The sequence below is a fragment of the Sinocyclocheilus rhinocerous genome, unplaced genomic scaffold (genome assembly GCF_001515625.1).
Source record: "Sinocyclocheilus rhinocerous isolate Xijiao unplaced genomic scaffold, SAMN03320098_v1.1 scaffold594, whole genome shotgun sequence".
NCBI classification, from domain to species: domain Eukaryota; kingdom Metazoa; phylum Chordata; class Actinopteri; order Cypriniformes; family Cyprinidae; genus Sinocyclocheilus; species Sinocyclocheilus rhinocerous.
In genome coordinates this window covers 1441728-1464233 of record NW_015645059.1, presented here as the reverse complement: position 1 = coordinate 1464233, position 22506 = coordinate 1441728, and the positions used below count along the sequence as shown (strand labels likewise).

At 39.2% G+C, this 22506-nt stretch overlaps 1 protein-coding gene across 1 annotated transcript in view; it reads right to left on the bottom strand.

Moving 5' to 3' along the window:
* Positions 1 to 2559: 2559 nt before the first annotated feature.
* LOC107705179 (DNA polymerase alpha catalytic subunit-like) overlaps positions 2560 to 22506 on the bottom strand; it is a 66897-nt gene continuing 46950 nt past the window's right edge. The window contains exons 33-35 of the mRNA XM_016508358.1: positions 14405 to 14521; positions 11167 to 11263; positions 2560 to 3499 (exon numbers count right to left, since the gene is read on the bottom strand). Coding sequence (XP_016363844.1) covers positions 3357 to 3499; positions 11167 to 11263; positions 14405 to 14521 — 357 coding nt within the window. The 3' untranslated portion in view covers positions 2560 to 3356. The remainder of the gene's footprint in view (positions 3500 to 11166; positions 11264 to 14404; positions 14522 to 22506) is intronic.

Here is a 22506-nt window from a genome sequence, read left to right as displayed (position 1 = left end):
ATTACCTCAAGGATTATTTTCTTCTTTATCGCGCGCGCCGCTGAAAAGATTTCTCCTTTCCTTGTTTTACCCGCGCTAATCCGTTTCATTATGACGCCACAAACAAGCAGGATCAGCAAAGATAGAACGAACGAAATGAAGACGGGTTGGGAGGCGTGCATGGGGGATCAGTGCTCTATAACGCCCAACAAATCCTTCTCCTAAATATCGCGCGTTAAGGACCCCCCTCTCGCAGCAAGTCCATATTGAACATGTTGGCATGCGAGAATATGTTCAAAGGAGCATTAAGCAAAGGAAACCAATTTTCTCTCCAGTGCCATACCTCCAAGCGAGGTGCATACTTTCCCCCGTTTGTGGAAGGGACCACTGGAGCGTGCAGTCCACTTCTGTTGGGATTTTTATGAGATTTTCCAGAATGCCTTAATCTTATTGTGAACATTATTAATGAATCGCAAACCAATTTGCTCGCAATATCTGGGGAATGCTCGCCACAATTGTAGAGGCATTGACCCGAAGTGCTTAGGGCGACTTTCTCTTTAACTCTTTTCTTACAATGCATGAATGAATGAAGAAACAGGCTTTGTGGAGACTAAATTTGCCTCTCTATTTGTGGAGAGTGTGTAGATGATTCATTGCCAACGTTCTGACCACAAAGTATGCTCAAGACTGCCAAAACACCTGCTTGGGAACCACCAAAAAAAGCAAAGGCACCAAGTCATTCCAGCAAAATGAGTGCATGCTTCATTTTCAAAAAGCAATTCAAAACTAAATTGAAACATTATATCAGACAAAAATGGCTTTAAATGTTAATAAATTATACATATATACACTGTAATATATATATATATGGATATATCTGTCTTCAAAAAAGTTAACAATTGTATAGCTATTTTAGTCTTGTGCTCAAGACCATGACAATGCCTTTATTAGAAAAAAAAATGTTTCTACAAATATCAAGTTTTTAATCTGTAAATACAGTTTACTGTACAAAATCTTGGTAGCAGCGTTCCATTTTTTAAGATCATATTATACTGACAAACCCTTGTCCTTAAGAGTTCATTATGAAATATTTTATGGAATTGTGCATCATTTTAATAATCCTTATGATGGTAGCAGGGTGGATACCTTACATCTCTTTAGTAAAATATGTCTATTAGAAATTTTATTTTTTTTAAATACTACAAATAAAAGAATAAACAGGAGAGAGAATACATTTTTTTATCAAACAGTCAAAACGGCATCTTTGTAGAAAAAAATACTGGATTTTTTTTTTTCTTGTGTCAATGGTAACTTTTAAGTCATTGTTTACATGTTCCCAAGAAACACTAAAACAACATGAAATATCAAAATGCGTGTACATTGAGAGTTCATAAATGCAAGGTAAAATTTCACATGCATTCCCTTGATTTTAGCTCACTGGGCTGTGCTTCAACAACCAGTGAATAATCACGCTTTTCCATCCCGACACAGCTCGAGACACCGGGGGTAGGTGAAAGCACTAAAGGCGCTTTGATGAGCCTTTCGTCTCCTATTGGAGCAGTAGAGTAAGAAATCACGGTGAAAAGGGCTGAATGGCGGGCCAGTGGAACCCTGTCCCCTTTTGGCGTGCCTTAATTCCTTCGTCTCTTTTACCCTCATCCAATTAGTCCAGTGTATTAAGCGGTTTATCATCTCATAGCCTGCTATTCAGAGAAACAAGAGGAGCACTTTGCAATAGGGCCGGCTTTCCTTTTGACACCCACGGGTACTTACATATTCCACGATGCCATGAATAATAGAGAAAGAATAGGGCACTAATTCCCTCATCAAAGAGAACCTTGTCCACCGCTTTGCTCAACACCACCATTCTGGTCAAAAAGACAGGCAATAAAGCTTAGCATAACAAAAACGAATCATTCTTATTAGCTTAGTGGGGTAAATTAATGCAAAGCCTCATCTGCATTGAGTGGCCCAGTTTGAAAACGGCCTCCGTGGGCACGACAAAAGCGCGTTCGCGGTTAAAGGAATGTCTTGTTGAAAGCCCCACATCATGCGATGACTTAATCTCATAAAAGTGCGACATAACATTCAGGAACTACCTGCATCTGTTAAGTTTCGTTCTGGAGCGCACATTAAGCTAAATGTATATATAGGCCAATATGAGTTTAATACATCAGCAGCATAGGCCTACAATGCGCAAAATGCCTTCTGTCAAGCTGCGGACAGAAAGTAGCTCTTAAGTGTTGCTGCACTCTCCAAGGTCGGTGCCATTAGTCGCAGCCATTTAAGGCGATTTTTTTTCAAGCATGGCATTTATGGAAATTGACATCTGATGAAATGGTTTAAGACATCGTCTAACTGTCATTATAAACACATGGAATGAGCGAGTGAAGCACCACATTCTTAAAACCGACTCGATTTAAGTAGACTAATCTCCTCGCTTTCACACACTCTTGGCTTGCCATTCTCCAGGTCTTGAAAATGGAGCCTTCCATTTGGAGAAGTTAACTCGCCCTCTTCAAATGTGTAAATGTCATCACTCCCTGCAGCATGGTGAAATAAAATTATCAAAAAGGGGGGAAAAAAGGGAAATGTGAAAATTTTATGAAATAATTTTATTGATGTTTCCATATCAAAAACAATTAAGAATCTTGAGACACTTTTATAAGCAATAAATGTTCAAAATATGCAACAAGCTGCCACAACGATGCGATCTGTCTAATAAATTTGCAACATACCAGCTGAGAGCATTTCAAACACGTTCGAAACTCCACAAATCACTGGCTACCTCTGTATCATTGGCTAATTGCTGTGCTGTTAAAGATGAAGGGGGTAGTAGAGAAGTCATTACTGAACTAAGACCCCTTCAAACCGCTACAAGCCCCCATGAACCTGCCTGTCATTACCCCTGATTGTTATCTCTAAAAACCCTGTGTGTGTGATGCTACCGGGGGAGTGGGGGGCTGGGTTGTGTTGAGAGCGTCTTTAGCCCCTTATCATGGCCATTTTACCACAGATTCATCATCGATTAGACCTGGACAAAGGCTAAATGGGATGGGACACAAGAACACAGATTAGAGCGAGAGACAGGTGCTCAAACATGGAAAGGTTTGGTGATTACATGCAGATTGACTGTGAGCTCGTCACCTTTGACCTTAATTCATGTCCAAGCCGTCAGGCACAAAAACGCTGTCAGGGATTACAAATGCAAAGCGAGTGAGCTAGAAAATAGCATAGATTACAGAATCACAAGGTGTATTTACAGCAGACAGGAATTAAAAGATGAAAACATAACATTGTACGGTTTCTCTTGGTGGGAGGATAAGCATAAATATTATGCCATATTTGATTACCCAGGTTCGCTTCAGGACAGTTGGTCAATACTTGAGGGCTGTAAAGGCCTGGAAAAGTTTGGCGAGGTTGACCTCAGAGTACCCGCTTGTGGAGAGGACGCTGTCTGTTACATCCTTCAGCATTTTGTACACATCCTTTTCTTCTTTCCAGCCATTCTTGAATTTCTCTGAGAAGGGAATGAGACCAAATTTAAAATCACCAGACTTCTAAAACCTTTTGTTGCCATTATGATCCCCCTTGTTCTTACCTAAAACATAAAAGAGGCTATATATTTTCAATGTATAAACATCCATTTAAACTGTATCAAAAATAAATAAAAGCATGATATTATAAAGGCAATATTACATAACTGACACATTGTGATTTTGTTAAGGCCAAACTATTAAAATAAAATTATTAAAATTATTGAAAAAAATTACTTTGCATTTAATAATAAATATTTTGTTTTTAAAGAGAATATAGTCGCTATAGCAAAGTGATAGTGAAAATCCATAGTAAGATGCAAAATGTTATTTTTATCATTAATTGAATGTCATAATAAAGAAAAGTTAAAAGCTTCTTAAAAAAAAAAAAGTACATTTTGTTTATGAGTTCAGAGGTAAAGCTCGACTAGTTAGCATGTTATAGTACAACCAGTCTTTAAAAAGCACAAGGGGCCAAAAAGCAAACAAACAAACAAACAAAAACAAAAAAACTATCAAATTCTCTAGTAAAACTCTACTGAAAAGGACAAGTAGTGTATACCAAAAAGTTTTGATTATACTAAACTTAATATATTAAAACAGTATTTTATGAAAGTACGTCACCATATGACATTTTTCCAGCCATACATTTGGCTACAAATATATTTTAATCAGATATTTATTTACTTCCACCTACATGCAACTACAAATCACACGAGCCCGGTAGCAGGCAGGGCTGGAGTCGATCCATAACGAGTCAAAACTGATACGAAACGAAAAATATCAGGCATAATATCGAACTATGCTCAAGGACATGTGCTCGAGGAGGTCTATCAAGTATCATTTCAAATGAAAGTCTTTGAGAATCGATAAGGAACCAGCAATCCAGGCAGTTTTAGGCTAGAGTGCTGGCGAGAGGGGCTAGGTGTCTGCAGAAGCTAAATAGACTCTTCTGCCAGGGGGCCACGGGGTCATGCAATCGGGTCGATATCCAAGGTCATTTATCCCATCAGGAGGGCCTTCAATACCATAGAGACGATAGAGGAGTCACCGGCAGGCTAGCAGGACTGAATGAGAATTACAGACTGAATCAAAAGCCTTTAACCAAAGACTTTTGTTAAAAGCAAGTCTTTGCTTTGAGAAGAAAGAGCCAAGATGAGAATTTACATGAATGTACCTTGAGAATATGTAAATGCCCAGGCTGAAATATGGCCCTGCACCTTTTATTAACACAAAACGTATTTTATGCTTGAAAGATGACTGAATCCGTGCCTCCTAAATGTTGCTGAACACCCAACTGGTGGTCTAGGACTCAATCACAGTCCATCTCCATTAGCAGGTGTAGTGCAAACAGTTACAGAGTTGCCCCATGGGGGAAGAAAGGTCAATCGTAGAAAGTGGCCAAACACGAACATCAAAAAAGGGGGATAGCATTCCAAACGCACCATCTGCAGAGCCGCTTACCATTATCGTGCACCCATTTTTACCTCTAGAAGAAGAAAGAGACGTGAAAGAAAACAGAATGCTGGCACATGGAATAGGGAGAGGGGGACTATTTACCTGAGGAAAGAAAGAAAAAGGGGGGGCTGAAGAAAGATGATGATGCATGATCAAGCGAAAGCAATCATGTCATCATTTTTGAAAGGTGGGAGAAAATAATTTTTTTCTCTTTCCCTCATTCTCCTCTCCTCTTCTTCTTTCTTTTCCCTCAATCACTGTGTGCAGAATGTATAAAAGAAACCTAAAAGCCACAGAGGTTGTCAGAGACCTCGCGTTCCCTCCCGGCCCGGCAGGGGTCGCGTTTAAAATAAATAGCATTTTTAAGAGGGAGAAAAGATGTGAAGAGATAGTGAGGGACGACGTGAGAAAAAAAGTGGAGCAGACAGAAGAAAGAGTGGAATACGGAGCGAAAGAACGGACGAAAAAAAGAGAAGAAGGCGGGTGCGACAGAGGACGGCGAAGACAGTTCGGAGAGAGAGTGTATCAGCTTCCATGTGCTCTAACAAGGTGTAAATACAATAACAAGCATGTAATTAAGTGAGCATGATGAAGTTAATGGGGATCATACATTCCATTTGGGCTGCTTATGAATATTCTATTAGATGTTATCAGGCAGCTGGAATAGCTTTTAATTTAATCATCATTCCGAGCAGAGAAAAGTTCTTTGTGCGAGTGTAATTGCACAGAATGAATAATTGATTTGACAATCGCACCCGCGGATTTCCAGCAGCTCAAGGCAGGCAGAGCGTGGGGGAGGAGGGCTGGGGGAGGGCACGCGCGTCGTGCCCTGAAGAGGTTGCAGAGGAGCTCGCCTGCAAATTGAGCACTATCAGTACACAGATAAAGGACAATTTCTATTTTATCAATGCAGTGAAATTACATTACTGCCTGAACATAATCACACTGCCCACACTTAAGAGGAGACAAGGCAGAGAGGGAGAGCGAATAGAAAGAGCAAGAGATACAGAGAGCAACGGATGCGGAGAGCAGGAGAGAGAGGAGGAAATGGAACGGAGGGAGCAAAAGGGCTTGCCTAAAAGACGTTATGGATTGCTCTTCATGAAAAGAATGAAATCAGAGTTCAACATGATTTGGAAGTCATTGATATGGGATATCTAATTTTTTCGAAACTGCAGAAAAAACTGTTTTATTATGGAAGGACTCCTGCCGTGCATGAAATTGCCTCCACATTTAACTCAGTAGCTGCAATCAGGCGGAGGACTGTGGTTTACATGTAGATCAGACTCAGAGTCTGCATCTAAATGTCTCTCATTTCACACACGCGTATGCGCCGATATACACAAAGAAAAAGCACCCCACGCACGCTGTGTGCAGACACAATGCATGAGTGCGATATAATCCGCTCAAGGAGCCGCTGAGAACGTTGGTGAAGGAGGTTGGACAGGAGGATCATGGGAGTCAAACGGGACTTTTTGATTAATTTTTACTGTCAGAAAGCCAGAGACTGCAGTGGGTCTGTAGATGTGCGTTACGGTAGAATTTGCCCAAAAAGTGAGGTATAGAGGTGCCTTAAAATTTTATGCATTCAATTCATCGTAATTGAATAAAAATCAGTTGAATGAAATATGTTTAACGCTGTTAAATTTACTTAACTGGTTGGCATGTCAAATTTGATATAGGCATTTTGTTTGGTCTGACCTCTAAATGGCTATTCTGAATATGAACAGATGCACAAGTGTATGTGTTCAATACACACAAAAATATTACTTTTGGACAAAAAAAAAAGGGAGAAAAAGTTCATAACCGTACAATAAGCAGTGAAAGCATAGGTCTCATTTCTTGGTTTCATCTTGAAAGGGTGTTTGTTGTGAATATTTAGATAAGGTGACTTTTGTTTCTCCATTCTTTGTTTAGCTCACAGGCAGCATTTAAACCTGCATGGGCGCCTGTAGTGGGAAATCTACTCACCCTCCGATAAAAGCTGATCTAGTTCACATATTTACACATGTTGGAGGGGACTTACCTGTTTAAAAAGCTGTTGTTCAGCATTAGCTTATTAGGTTTACATTGAAATTTTATAAATTAAATGCTTATATTTTTTGTAATCTGTCTCTAAATGTTTGTATCTCAGGGGATACGTCCCCCTTTTAGGGGTATAAATCAAGAAATAAAACACAATTATAGACTGTGTGACTTTGTGGCTTGTGTTTTACTTTTAGAAAATCAAATCTTTTTGTAATCTTGACAAAACACATATTGTTTTTTGTAATAGAAGTGATATTGTGACAGAAAATGATTGATTTGTGACAGAAAACTGCATTAGAAAAATTCAATAGAGTTTGGGTGTAACCCAGTGGTTATTTTTGGTATAGCGCCCAAAGAAAATCTCACAGGAACCACAATTTTTGTGATATCAACTTCAAATTTGGAACATAAATCGGTTAGACATATGGCTTTGATTTTATAGCAATTTTAGAGTGCAACATATTTGATAAAATATGTATTTTATATAAAATAAAAACAATTAGTATACCACATTATCTTTACTGTAAACTTAAACTTTTATAACTTTTTCATACTTTCTTTCTTTTTTTGAAATGCTTTCACTTCAGCAATAATCTGCTAATGTGTTCTTTAAAAAGAGACCAACCTTAGGTCTGTATTCCAAAGCGTTCAGGAATTACAACCATGTTGTAACAAGCATTGTTAAGCAAGTGTTCTGTTTTCAGTGAATTTATACCCCCAAAGGGGCAACATATCCTGGGGGATACAAACATTAAAATTAAATATTCAAGTCAAGTTTAGAAAAAAATCATGAAATTGTATTTGAGTCCCAATAAGATGGAAAATAGCATTAAATTAATTTTCTGATGTCTCTTTATGGGTTTGCCCTTTATAGGGTTCAAGTTAAATTATTCTATTTAATTCACTTTGAGCCGGTGTTGTCACACGTCGATTAACCGGTGAGAAAATTTCCTCACCTTCACAACCCTAATATGTATATATTAAATTCTAAATGTATTATACGATATAAAAATACTAAAAGGTGTAAAAAAAAACTAAAACTGCATTTCGAAAGACAAAAAAGTATAAAATACAAAATTTGAGAATTGCATTAACTATAAAGTAAATAAAAAAACAGATTAACGACAACCCAACTTTAAACATTACTGAGATGAAAATCAATTGGATCAGGCGTTAATCTTCAGTGGTTTGAATCTGGCATTGTGAGCTGAGGTGAGGGGACAGGTTACAGACAGTGATTTCCTTGGATATAGATACTTGAGAGAAGGCATTTTCTTTCCTTTACCTTACTATCTGTGTGCATGTGTGAGAGAGTGAGTGAGAGTGTGTGTGAGTGTGTATTTGTGTGAAGGGGGGTTGGGAGGGCCAATTTCCATCAGTCTTTTCTCTCTGAAGGAATCAGGTAATCTAGTAAGGAAAAGACTGCAAATGGATAAAGCACTGACCAGCAATTTCACCATCAAGCAACAGAGGGATGAATTCATCTCGGCCCTCCTTCCATCACAGCCCTGCAATGCATCCCAGCAGAACCAAACCACAGCACCACCCCTGGCCAAGACGACACACTGCAGCCCGTCCAAACAAACTCCAAGGCAGCGTGTTATTTTAACTCCTCTCTGGGCTTAACTTCCCAGACCGACCAAAAGGTTCATTCACCCCTTCTCATTGTTCAGACGCCTTCCAGCGACCACGACCGAAGACAGCTGGAGACTTCTAACCTCTAGCCTCGGCGTCCAGCAGAAACAGCTCTCTCTTGCTCAATCTACCAGCAACGTACGTCTCCAGTTATCTAAAGCTCCACAATAACAGCGGAGCAGACAGAATAGGGGGAAGATTGGTTTTTCTATTGTGCTGCTGGTCTGGCATAATGCCCACTTTAAAAGCAATTCCTCCGTCATCAGAGACAGACAGAAAATCTGGCAGATACGACACTAAATGTCTCATGGTGTGAGGGGGAGGTGGTTGGTAAATTACGAGAAGGTGTACGTGTATGTGTGTGTGGGAAGAGGGCAGCTAAAAGTTTTCTGAACTGTACTTTATTCCACTATCGCTCCCGAGCACTTCCATCGCCGTCAACAGCGGCGGACCACAGCTCAACCCTCTACCTTTGTTCGCTGCGCTCTTGTAATCGGTGCAAATGCATTGAAGAAAACACACTTTGGTGGTGCAGCATAACAAGCTTCTAGAAAGATCTACAAACACAAACTTCTAAGCCCTTGTGTGGTTTATGGTCACGCTATGATTATTTTCATTTTACCAACTGACCATCCAATGACACGCATGATGTGACTGGCATTACTAACCTGCTTTTAGTCTCACTGATCTACGCATCTATGAGCAAATAGTTGAGACCACCAATTTTGGTCATGCAATTTGAAATAAACTGAAATAAAGTAAAAATACAAAAAAATACAACATTTGTCAATTTTGTTTAGTGTCACTTAAGTTTAACTAAAATAAACTAAAACTGAAATCAAAATAAAAATCAGATATTAAAAAACTAAAAAAACTAATACAAATTACAAAAACACAAATTAAGCATTAAATTGCATTATACATATTACTCAAAGCTTAATCTTTGGGACTTGAAAAGAAACATACATGTACACAGAGAATAATTTTTATTATATAAATAAAAACGATTAAAAACAGACTGTAAATGTTACTAACCTGTGACCACCATTACTAACCTGCGTTTAGACTAGCTCTTCACTGACTCGTTTAGGTGAAAGTCTTAATGGTGAGACCATTAAATGTTTAAAGTCACAGCTGGCTAGTATTTTACCAATTCCAGGTGGAAACCAACATTACTGCCGTATCTTCATCATGTATATAAATACAAGGATGCTGTAATGGAACAGGTGCCCAGTGCGAGACAGTACATTCAGAACCCCTATAACGGCAAAGTTACATCCCAGTGTCTAAATAAGAAACTGGACCAGGTAAAAGGAAGTACAAGCCATGCAGCCCTGTAATTTCACCCCTAGACCCCTGTAAACCCTGCGGTCTATAATACAGTAATGTGTAGTATTATAGTGAGAGGGGAGATAACCGTTCCAAGGATATACTTCAAAGCCGTGTGTGATGTCCTCTACTAATCCTACAATATACACGTGTACATGCCAGAGCTACATGTATATACAGTACGACGATAACGAAAGATGCGCTTGACACTAAATGCAACTAGAAAGTGAAAAAGTCCAAATAATAAATGGAATAAACAAATGGTTTTTGAGAACAATTGCGAAGAAAAAAAAAAAGAGGAGAAGGACAGGAGGAGTAACGTCACCTCTCATTCCGCCTGGTGAAAATCAGGGCTAGAGGGTTAAAATCACTTGTTCAGGAATTAGAGCCCCGGCTGCAGTGATGGGCAGTGTGGCTGACAGAATGCCGCAGATTGGCCACAATTACTCACAGAAACAACAGTCTGGAAAAAGTAAAGAAATAAAATTCCCCGGAGAAGCCAAGTCTATAATCATGTTAGGCCCCCGCCCCCCGATACACTCTCCCCTCGGCCTGCTCCACGTTCTGAGTGGTCATCTATTGATTACACATTATATTTATCTACGGCTCTCGCGCCCAGCTCGGAACCTCATCGGCACATGTAAAAATAAATAAATAAATGTATAAGTCTATTCCAAGAGGTCCTTTTTAATCAAGTGACATCAATCAAAAAGGATTGTGGGTAAGTAGCCACGGCTCGGCTAGCGGCGGCCGTGAGCGGTCTTGGATCCTCCAACGACCCGCTGAAAACATATGCTCCATGTCCCATTATTTATGAAGGGCTATCCTTTAGTCTTCTCTCCAATTACTCGCCCTATCATTTTCCAAAATCTAAAAACTGTTTTCAATCAACATAGCCAGCGATATTACCGAGGGCCTACGGGATGAGAGGAGGCTCTCTCTCACTCACTCCCCTCTTCCTTCCAACTGATTGGACGGCTTCGCATTCCGCACCACGCCAATCCGTGATTGAATCCGTCTCCTGAATTATGGCTGTCGACTCGAGGAGCTGAGGATTCTTAACCCAACCTAGTGGCCGCCTCCAGCCGCTGTGAGGTATGTGCGCGTAAGTGTGTGCAGAGTCAGAAAAAAGTGCTGGACGAGTATTTATTGGCGATGTTTGTGAGCAAATTTCCAAGATAATTAGTGATAAAAGTCTTACGTCTATCCTCTGTCGACAGGACATTTTTGAAGGCGTATTCCCAGTCGAAGATGAATCTGTAGAAGCACAGCTGGTTGTAGAGGGCTTTCTCTGAATACTACAATGAAAAACAAAAAAAGAAAACAGATTAGACCAGTTATTACAACTTATAGGGTGATGAGACATACACAAAACTCCCAGGTTATGCTTCTGGGAAACAAAACAAGGTAAAAAAGACAGGTTAACATGATTTGTCTTCAAGTTGGTCCAAGAACCAGGCTAAATAAAGGCCAAAATCAATAGCTTTCACCTATTGGTTCCAGACAAAATGCTCGGTAAAACTGTGCATCACCATTACAGGTATATAACATATGGAATTTAACATTTAACTGCATTCAGCCATTTACTCTGGCTCTTGACTGATTTCTTGTGGACTTCTGACAAATTCAAATTCCATTGCACTGATGTGAAAAGAATCACAAACCAAACCAATGCTTCAATAAAATAAGTGTAAGAATATTGGGAGAACCGACTAAATTCAGTACACCCATGCAAACCAGCCACAATGAAACGAATATTGTTTGATTAATACAAAAATGGTTTTTGACTGATTTTACATTGAAGTTGGCCTGCCACCCAGCAATCCCATCCAAATGACATAATATACTAATGCATAATATTACAAATTTACACTGTACTGAACATTACAAAATTGGTTAATGGTTGCAAAATGTACTTGTGACCAGTTCACAGAGCGACATGACATTTTTGTAAAACTGTACTTAAATATTTCTATATGGTATTAATATATAATTTGGAAATTTGCGACGTTTATAAGCAGTGGTGACGGTATCTGTTCATTGTTTGTTTTTTGTGGTTTAATTAATCAAATTAAGAAAAGAAAAAATATTGTTTTGTAATGTTTTAAATAAACACATTCATATTATAAAAGATAAGGTATGTATTCGATTGCACAGTTTTCACTTTGGCACCAAATTTGGTATAAATAAAGACTATTTTGGTCAAAAAACAAACAAAAAAAAAACCTAGTGCTGAGGGCCATTTGGCACTGTTTTAAACACTGTGTACTGTGTATCAGAGGTAGATTTCTCCACAAAAATGTAAGACCTGCTCATTATAAAAAGTAAAACTATTACTTTAACATTCAAAGCTCTTTACCAATTCTTTAGATACACTGTGGTTGCTGATTATTCCTTTGTATATTCAATATAACTAAAAAAAAGAAAAGGGAAAAACCAATTAGCTAAAATCATACCGATGCAGTTTAGTACTACGTGTTATTGTCCCGGAAAAAAATGAAAGTCTGAAGCGTAATGAGATTGGTGCGGCTCAATCAGGGAAAGCTGGAGAATCACCTGTGTTAATTACAGCTGCGGAGACAGGTAGTGTTTGTCATATATTCTCCACTGTCACAGACAAAGACAAACACACGCGCTCAGTCAAACCCCAAGTTTGGAGTCACAGAACCTGTGAAACTGTCTGATTGGTAGAAAACAGCCAGTGTACTCCCCACCTTCTCTCCTGACAAAAGCAGGAAACTGTGTTTGGTTTGTAAATTTGGCTGTAATTACCGTTAGCCATGTGTCTAACTGCCAGAGGAGCGCAGGTCGAGCGAGAGAATAAAAGAGAATGGGGAGGGAGAGAAAAAGAGAGAGATGTTCAGCTCTGAAATTACCTCTTTCATAATAGTTTGTTTTGATAAGGCAGCGTGTGTGGATCTGATGAACAACTGTTGCTGTCAATTTGATTAGCCATTATACTTTTATGTTAATTGCTGTTATTGGGTCACAGTCTTTCTGTGTCACCATAGAATCAGAGCGATGTGGGTGCCGGAGGATTTTAGCAAGGGCTCTCTCCTCAGCACAACGGCTTTTAATTGCCCTCTACAGCTTCTGATGAGCCCAGCAGCTGTTGACCCATAATGCACTGGCTGGTCAACAGCCGTGCCTGTCGATTCAGCAATGCGGCCATAATGGAGCTCCTACAATCAGCGCCAGGTCGCCATGTGCGCGCGAAGGAGATTGTGAACTAAAAACGCAGCCCAAGAAATACGTGAACGGACACACGAGGCAGGGCCAGGACGAGCTTCACAGCTGTGCTGACAGGTGTCAAAAGGGGTGTGACCAAGGGTGCCGTCAAACGTTATTGAATTTAAACCCCCCCCACCCCGCAAACAGAGGCCCCTCCCTTATGCAGCTTTGCTCGGCTCAATGCTTTGTTCCTGTACTGACCCCATTTCAATTTTCTCCACAAATCTGCAGCATTTTCGGCCCGAGTGACTGAGGAGCAAACCAGCTGTGAAATTGCCTCTCTCCTGAGACCCCCGCCTCATCTCCCCCCTCCTTGATAGAGACGTGGCAGCCAGTGCCGTACCACAGAACCTTTGGTATAGCCCAAACGCAGCCTGCCGGAAGAGCTGGATGGAGGGGAAAAGAGAAAGTGTCAAGCGTGAGGCCTTAAGACTACGACCAAAGGGGTGTAAAAAAGTACTACATTTAAAGACACTCAATGAAGATCACTGGCCAAATTTACGATGCGGATAGTTTAATGACTCCTTGCGGTCATGGTGCTTATATGTAAAGGATGTATAATATCCTCTCTTTGAGCCGAGAAGCAGAGAAAATGGCTAGTCTTTCAATTCACATAGATTTGTGCAGCTGCAAAAGAGAGGACGTGGAAAAAAAGAAGAAAAATCTCCAAACAGTTTTAATGAGGCTTAACAAAAAAAAAACCTTCCAATCTGAGTTAATTTTAACGGGCTGAGCTGGAAAAGGAAGGCGATCGGCATCACAAGGTTTCATAACGAGTCAGGGACGAAAATGATAAAGAAGACAGACAGGGACAAAGACAGACACTAATTTTTTGGAAGGGACGTCCATCACTGTGTCTCTAAACCGGGCGAAGATGCTTGAAGTGATCACAGGATGAAGTAAGAGTGAAACACCCCACATACAAGTTTTTTAAGCAGCGAGTCCAAGGCCAAGTCCAACTGGAGGCCGGTTCTTATCAGAGGAAGCTTGTTAAAGCAGGAAGCAAACCCATATTGTGTCATACGGGTCAGACAGGCCTGGTAATATATAATGGGTAGAAACATGGGTGACCGATGGGAAAAAAAAAAAAAACTGCACGAACAGGGAAAAAAAGGCCTGGGCCTAGGCATGGAGAACTTTCACAGGCTCCACAGCACCACCATCTGGACAAAGTGACTGTTTCTGTATACAAAAAAAGTGTGCAGTACCTCAGGCCTCAGCGTGGATCTGAGACAGGCTGGACAGATCGGTCCAGACCTCGAGAACGCGATGGGTAGCCGGCGGGTTCGGTTCTGGCAGGCCTGATCCTCACACAGCAGCCAACCCTGTGTAAATAGAGAGAAAGAAAAAGATTCAAAAAGCTGATCGGCAGTGATGCATGTGACTGCGGCCCCTAGGAGACGGGTTGCTGGTGCTTTTGCCTGTGGTGGGGCCATGTGAGGCCTCAGCCTGCAGCAGATGCAGCTGCCCCCTGCTGACACTGCCTTTCCTGCCCCTGTTATTACAGCAGGGGCCAGGGGGTAATGTGGGTAATGCCCTGCTAATGATGGAGCACTAAATAAACCCCTAGTATCAGAGGAGCACCTGTCCCTGAAGCATTACCACCACCTACCCTACTATAGACTGGAGAAGGCTGAAAAAGAGAGAATAAGGGGGAGATAGAAATAGAAACAGGAAAATAGGGCCTGGTGAAAGATGCTAAAATAGATGCAATATTAGATGAAAATATGCATTAGATATAAAACTAGAACTTTAACATTACCGTACAAATGTTTTTTTTTTCTTTTTGTGTTGAAATAACACTTTTATTCAGACAGAACACATTGAAGACATTTATAATGTTACAAAGAAATCTATTTTTTTTTTAAAAAGCTGCTTTTTTGAATTTTCTATTCATCAAAGAATCCTGGAAAAAAATCAGTTTCCAGAAAATTTATTAAGCAGCACAACTGATTTTTCAATTTTCAATGTTGATAATCATAAGAAATGTTTCTTAAGCACCAAAACAGCATATTAGAATGATTTTTGACAGACAATGTGACACTAAAGACTAGAGTAAAGGTTGCTGAAAATCAGCTTTGAAGAAGAATAAATTAATTAAAAAAGATATTAAAATAATAATAAAAAATGTGTTTACAAGTTTAAACTAATATTTTAACAATATTACTGTTTGTAATGTTGTATGGTATTTTGGATCAAATAACTGCAACCCTGGTGAGCACTATAATCATGAGCACTTATTTCAAAAATATTTTTAAAATCAACAACACTTTTAAAGTCAGTTTATTGATTTCCTGAAGTTGTCAGTCTTTACACCAAGATTTTATTTATTTTTTAATTATTATTATTTATTCATCTATTTATCACCTCCTTCATTTACAAGGACATTAGAGAAATGACAGGAAATTATATGGAGAAGAGGGTGGAACTAGATCAAGAAAATGTTGCAAGCCAGATTTGAACCTGTACGTCCCACATGATCACCATGACTCTACATTATTACATGTTCCAGGTGTTAATTCAAATAATTTCACAGCTTTTCCACAACTATCCCTTTTTAGATCGCACAGAATATTGAGCTATGATTTTCCCCCCAAACTCAGTTAAGGTCTGACTTAATTCTGGTATGAAATGCCCATTTTATGTTGCAATTAATTCCTTAGGGATATAATCACGGTTGCTCAAGTTTTACTCAGAAATATGGCACATAAAGGTAAACTGGTTTCATTTGTCTCTATTGCCTGATCTACAAGCATCTGTGGATAAACTGGTCAGTTTATCGCCCCTGCTGAATCCAGAGATGAGTCTTGTCATCCCATCTGTGCTGTCAAACCTGTTCGGCCTACATGGGTTATTGTTCAGACCTCACAGCATTATCAGAATCAACGGCTTGTTTTAATTTCTCAATTAATTTCATCTGGGCGGTGTTTTATGCGGATGTTATTTGCGTAATTAGCAGTAAGCCCAGGGGCTAAGGGAAACCCAGAGTGTGTAATTGAATCTGAACATATGTGAGCTGTTTGGCTTTCATTTTGAAGGGAGCGCCGGTGTTATCACCCCTCTGTTTGCCTTAACAGATCTTTTGTGCCTCTGGAGGCCCAAGACTAAACCAACACTTCAGTTCCCATGGGCTTAGCAAAAGATTGCGACTACAGGAACACACACAAGCCAACTGAAAAAAAGTATGTCATTGTTTTTAAAACACAATGGGATGGGCCATCCACAATTCAGCAGGGATGGCAAGTAGAGACTTTGTCCTATGTACAGTGGCCTGATTTGATGAAAAAGGGAGGGATGGAGATTTTTTTGCCATTTCACCTGTTTGCTGACCCACATTTCTTCATTCTGAATTAGTGACCCTCAAAGAGGCATTGGGCTTGCATACATGCAGACTTCTGAAGTCTTTTATTCTCTTCCTTGGGCACAAGAATAAAAACAGAGTGGCAGTGAAAGAGATAACATTAGCGTCAAAGCACACCATAATAAGTAGGCCAGAAACACACTCTTCACAAGCACATTAAATAGAGGTGTATTGATGCACTTTCCCGGAATCAGGCTGATCCATATAAATCCTAAAATAAGACTTTTAATATATATATATCGGCCAGCATCTGCCTCCTGTGCTCACCAAGGCTCATCAATAACTATGTTATGTTTTAATACATTTCAAAATGGAATTTATTCTCATGATATCAAAGCTGCATTTTCATAGGGAAATCCGTTTTATTTTTCTCCCAAATCCCGTTATTCCCATTTTCATTTTTCTGGATTCCATTTTTTATGGTCAAATGAAATTTTATTATTCAAAAAGCATGTCTAATTAATTGAAATCCTGAAACGTACACAATTTAACAGCAACTTATTTAATAGCAATTTATTAAAAGTTTAACAATTTTTTTAAGGCCCTATGAAATATTAAATTTTTTTTATTTTTCTTTAAACAAATTCTGTTTTCCATTCATTTTCTGGATTCCATTTGAATGGTTTCATGAAATTTTTTAGTAATCAAAAGCATCTCTAATAAATTGATTTTTTTAAAATTCATTTAAAAATTAATAGTGTTTTACTGTGTGTATTTACATTTTTCAGGTAAATAAATTCTGGTAGATATTCCTTAAAAATTGTTTTAATAATTTTATTATTAGAAGCAGTACTATTATAACATTAAGCAATATATGTCACAGTTTCTTCAAGTTAAACCGAACTTTTATTTTGATGGGTTGCTGTGAAAACCTTTATGTTTGTTTGTACATATGACGATAGTTTTTCCTCAAAAGAAATTGTAAAATGCTTATGAAGTGACACTCAGAGCAGCTCCAGAGATTATGTTATGTGTTCATGCACTCATATATTGAGGCAGCAAAGGCTGAAAACACTGCGAGCATCACAAGAGCTTCAGTATGTGTAGTAAACCAAACCGCACATCTGCGCCATTCATTCACACAGAGACACGCAGAATATGCAGGATTTATATTTAGATAGTATTTTTGTGGTTTATTATTCACAGACATTAGTCAATATCGCATTTGCATTTAAGTGTACCAGCCTATTTTTGATTTATTTACCCAAAATTTGGCAAATTCCACATTATACAGTAAATTCCAATTTTATGACCTGATTCCGCGATTCTGTCCGCGTTTTCCGCATCGCGGAAATCACAGGTCCTATTTTCAGCAGTCATTATACAATTCACATGTTCATACAGAAACCATTCAAATATAATGGTTTGGTGCTTAAGAACAATTTCTTTCTTTTTTTTCTTATCTTTTGTAGAAAACAGTTGCTGCTTAATATTTTTGTGGAAACCATGACATACTCTTGGCATCTTCCAGTCTTTGGAAATGTATGCCTGCCCTGCTCACCTGTGGATGCTCAAAACATTCTAAGAATCTTCTAAAAACACATCACTCTCTATAAACTAGAGACCAGACAAAATACTCTAAACCAGGTGACAAAAACATAACCTGCTTATTTTATAGGCAGACTCCGTTTGCATCTTCATTGTAACCAACAAATGGAGGATGGGCAGAAAAAAGAAGAAAATCAGGGAGCAAAAGAGAGAAAAAACATCTAATTGAAACATTAAGAGCTCGCTCTGTGAGAGAGAGAGGCAGGATAAAGCTTCATAATTGCATAATTATACCAGTCGATACCTGACACTGCGAATACAGCCACTTCTGCAGCCGTCAAATGAGTTCCACATAATTTAACCAAACACTGGGCAAAGACTGGGGCCCACAGATCAGTGCAAGCTACCGGAAAAACGTTCTCACTCTCCTCCTTTCTTTATCGCTTTCTCCATTTCACAATTTTGCTGTCGCATCTATACCGGCGGGTCTTTTTCTAGAGCGGTTTCACCTAGAGTATTTCGGTTCACCTCTGACTACAATCAGAACTTAGCACTTAAGGTTTCATATCTGTGTCAGGTTTGTAAGGAGATGTGTGCTTTCTTAACCATTTTGAATGAGAAATACAACTTGTACTCTCTCTCTTCAACACCTGATGCGGGAAAGATTTTTTACAGTTTCCAAAGAAAATGATGCAAAAAAATGGCATGCCATGTTGATAGGGTGGTTGCTAGGGAGTTGCTACGCAGCTACAAAGGCGTTCCAAGTCTTTATGATATTCCAGTCCATAGTGCTGCACAATTAATCAAAATAACACAGAAATCGCAACATGGCTCAGTGCAATTAACAAATAGCGAAGGCTGTGATTTAATTAAATATAGGCGGCTGTGAAAATTAATCTGTATCATCAATCCTTTAGATATTTTATTTTAAAGGGGTGGTTCATCGCGATTTCACTTTTTTAACGTTAGTTAGTGTGTAATGTTGCTGTTTAAGCATAAACAATATCTGCAAAGTTACGAAGCTGAAAGTTCAATGCAAACGGAGATATCTTCTTTTAAAATTCTGTCAGTTACAAATAACAGCATATCTAAAAGTATGAGACAACAACAAACAAAAAACATAGGCCTTCCATTAAAAGCTATGCTTGCACAGGTTCTGCATGATCCTCTTCAATAAAAAGCATTAACACGTTAGACTGCACCCCATAAACACAATCAAGCCTACAATAAAACCAGTGAACCACCCCTTTAAAAACGTACTAAAATCTAACCTTTCATTGGAGAATAAGAATTTAAAATGGGAGAAAAATCTCATTATGAAATAAATGTTTTTCTCTAATACACATTGGTCACAATTAATCATACCCTTTTATCCAATACTTTTTGCAACCTCCTTTTGCAAAGAGAACAGCTCTGAGTCTTCACCTATAATGCCTGAAGAGTTTAGAGAACATCTGACAGGAGATCAGAGACCATTCCTTCATCCAGAATCTCTCCAGACCCTTCAGATTTCCAGCTGCATGTTGATGCTTCTCCTCTTCAGTTCACCACACTCATTTTCTATAGGGTTCAGATCAGGGAACTGGGTTGGCCAGGGCAAAAGCTTGGTTTTGTTCTCAGTGACCCATTTTTGTTTTGATTTTGATGTTTGTTTGTGGATCATTGTCCTGTTGGAAGATCCAACCATGGCCCATTATAAGATTTCTAGCATGGACAGTCAGTTTTTAATTTTTTATCCATTGGTATTTTATAGAATCCATCTACGTCCTCTTACTGTATTAGAGAAAAATATTTATTTCATAATGTGATTTTCCCCCACTTTTATTTTTTTTCATTTTTACTTTTTTCCCCACTTTTACTTTTTTTTTTTTCATTTTTGAATGAAAGATCAAGTGGATAAACAATGCAGATTTATTTTCACAGCCTTTTTTGATCATATTTACCAAGGGTATGAATAATTTTGAGCACAACTGTATATGCACTGTGTGTTTCAGAGTGTTGTGCGAGATGTTCTTTTACACACAGTCACAAGTATCCTCTCATGGCAAAAACAGAATAAATAATAAAAGTCGTAAAATTAACAAGAAGCAATATAAGACATTTAAGGTTAATACTAGACTAAAAGAATCTAAAATATATTCAGGTGATACTTTTTTTAAAATATCTAATATTAATAATAATGGTGCAATTAAAAAATGTAAATGTTAAATAATTTATAAATGAATTATTTCCATCCATAACTCAAACCACGCTTGATTAATTGCATGCTGAAGAAACCGCAACAGCGATGTGTGCCTTAGCAAGCACCGCTAAATGAAGGAATTTTGCCATCTAAACACCCATAAATCCACCAGTCCCACTGAACACGCACCTCTCTCTGATGCCCTTAATCCAGAGCTGCCCCTTCTAGTCGAGGAAAAAAAACTGCAATTACAGGCAGCTTGGTGCAAAAAAGCCCCCAAGACAACAGCCTCTCACGGGCTTTGTGCCTTGGTAATCAACAGCTGTACATTCACACAGCGGCTGTGGAGCCCGAGAGCGGCTGAATGGACGCAAATGCGTCCACTTTGTACATCTCTGCTTTAATCAAGCCTTTTCTATTCAGCAATCTGACCTTCTGTTCAAAACAGGATTATCACCTTTTTTTAAATTATTTATTTCGGTCACCCCCCACAACCACCACATCACATCCCGAAGCCAGTTACCAAGGGCAAAGCACATGACCAACATAATTGCAATAATTTGTTAAACGCCATGGCAACCCACATTAGAATGGGGTAAATACGGGGGGTGCCACTTCGTGCCACGCTCTCATTTTGCAGAAGACTCCAGGAGTCAGAACGGATGACAAGGAAGGAGAGAAGTGGGGGGGATGACGAAAGGGGGAAGGGAGGGAGACGAGAGGAAAGCATATTTGCTTTGTCTCTAAAGGGTGGTTTTATTGGTAATGGTGGTGGGCTGAAGGTGGAGGTGGCAGTGATTTCTTTCATGATTAATGCCTCGCCGGTGTTCCGTAGGAAACTCAACAAACACCGCTGACTTCCAATCTGTAACCATGTAAGCTGCAAGTCCTCCCTCACGCAGCCAGGCTTTCTCCCTCTATCTCTGCGAACAAACAACTCTATTTGAGCTCTCCCCTCAGCTGAAAGGAATCCTTAATTACACAATATCAGCCTCTTCATTGCTCCTAGTGTGGGAGGGGACGGCTGAGCTGTGTCCACTGAAGCCGGGCCTGAGCGAGGAGGGGGGCCGCATTCACTACCAGCAGCTGTTTCACACATACTGACAAAAGAGCCTACAGGCACCGTCCCAGTGAGGGAGGTGGCTACATTCAGGCCGCTAATTTATTTTTCTGCACAGCACTGTGGGAGAATATACCCCCACGACTTTCAAGTCGGATTCGTGAGTTTCCGGCATTCCAGAACTTCCCAGCTTGGCTTGAGAGTCCCAGAACCTAGCTCGCTCATCCCGACTGGACATGGCGTGCAGTGATTACAGATGTCGATCAAAACCCTCAGCTGGGAAATTAGATACACAAACATATGCGCACTCTTAACGTAGGCCCAATATCTGCACACTTGTCACATTGCCAGGGCCTGTATTTCTGCAAAGACACTGCGAGTGCGCACAAAATTAAACCCATTTGTGACGCAGCGGGAGGGGGGCGGTAGCTGTTTGGAGCAACGCTCAAAGGTGAAAGACCGCATCTGAAATTCAATAAAGACAGGAAATAAACAAACAGCATGAGGAAGGTGAGCTCAAATTAACCCATGTTACGTGCTCACAGAGTGGCCGGGTGTTGAAATGTGAATGTAGCAACGATTACTGCCATCAGATCAATTAAGACCAACTCATTAGGCAGGGAGCTAATTAAAGTAGAGGATGAAGACTCTTGGACAATAAACTTGACAATGTGTACCTGTAGTGTTACTGTATAGGACACATTTGAAGGAAGGCACATGAACACAGAGCTTCGGCAAAAGCATATGTAAACGATTATTTTGTCTTTTACAGAATATAAATTCTGTGACCTTTGACCTGTCAAGTATTTTTTTTGCTGCATGATTTGCAGTGTTGTGGGTGGGAAACAAGAAGTTGGTTTACCATTTTGAATGTTATTATAGGTATGCTGGAATTTTGAGTATTGGGTCTACGGTATCAAAAGACTAATAATAATAAATATTATTAATATCGTTACTGTCCACGTAAATACTATTACTACATCACATACATTAAAATATCATTATAATAAATTTTTATAATCATATTTGTATTTTTAACAATGTAAATGTAGTATAATGTAGTTGAAGAACTGATTCTGAAAATCATAATTGGCAATAAAAATATACATAAAATATAATATTTTGCAGCCATATTTACATTTTTAACATTGTAGTCTAGTGATCACGCAGTTATCATATATATATATATACACTGTACAAAATAATAAATGCAGCACTT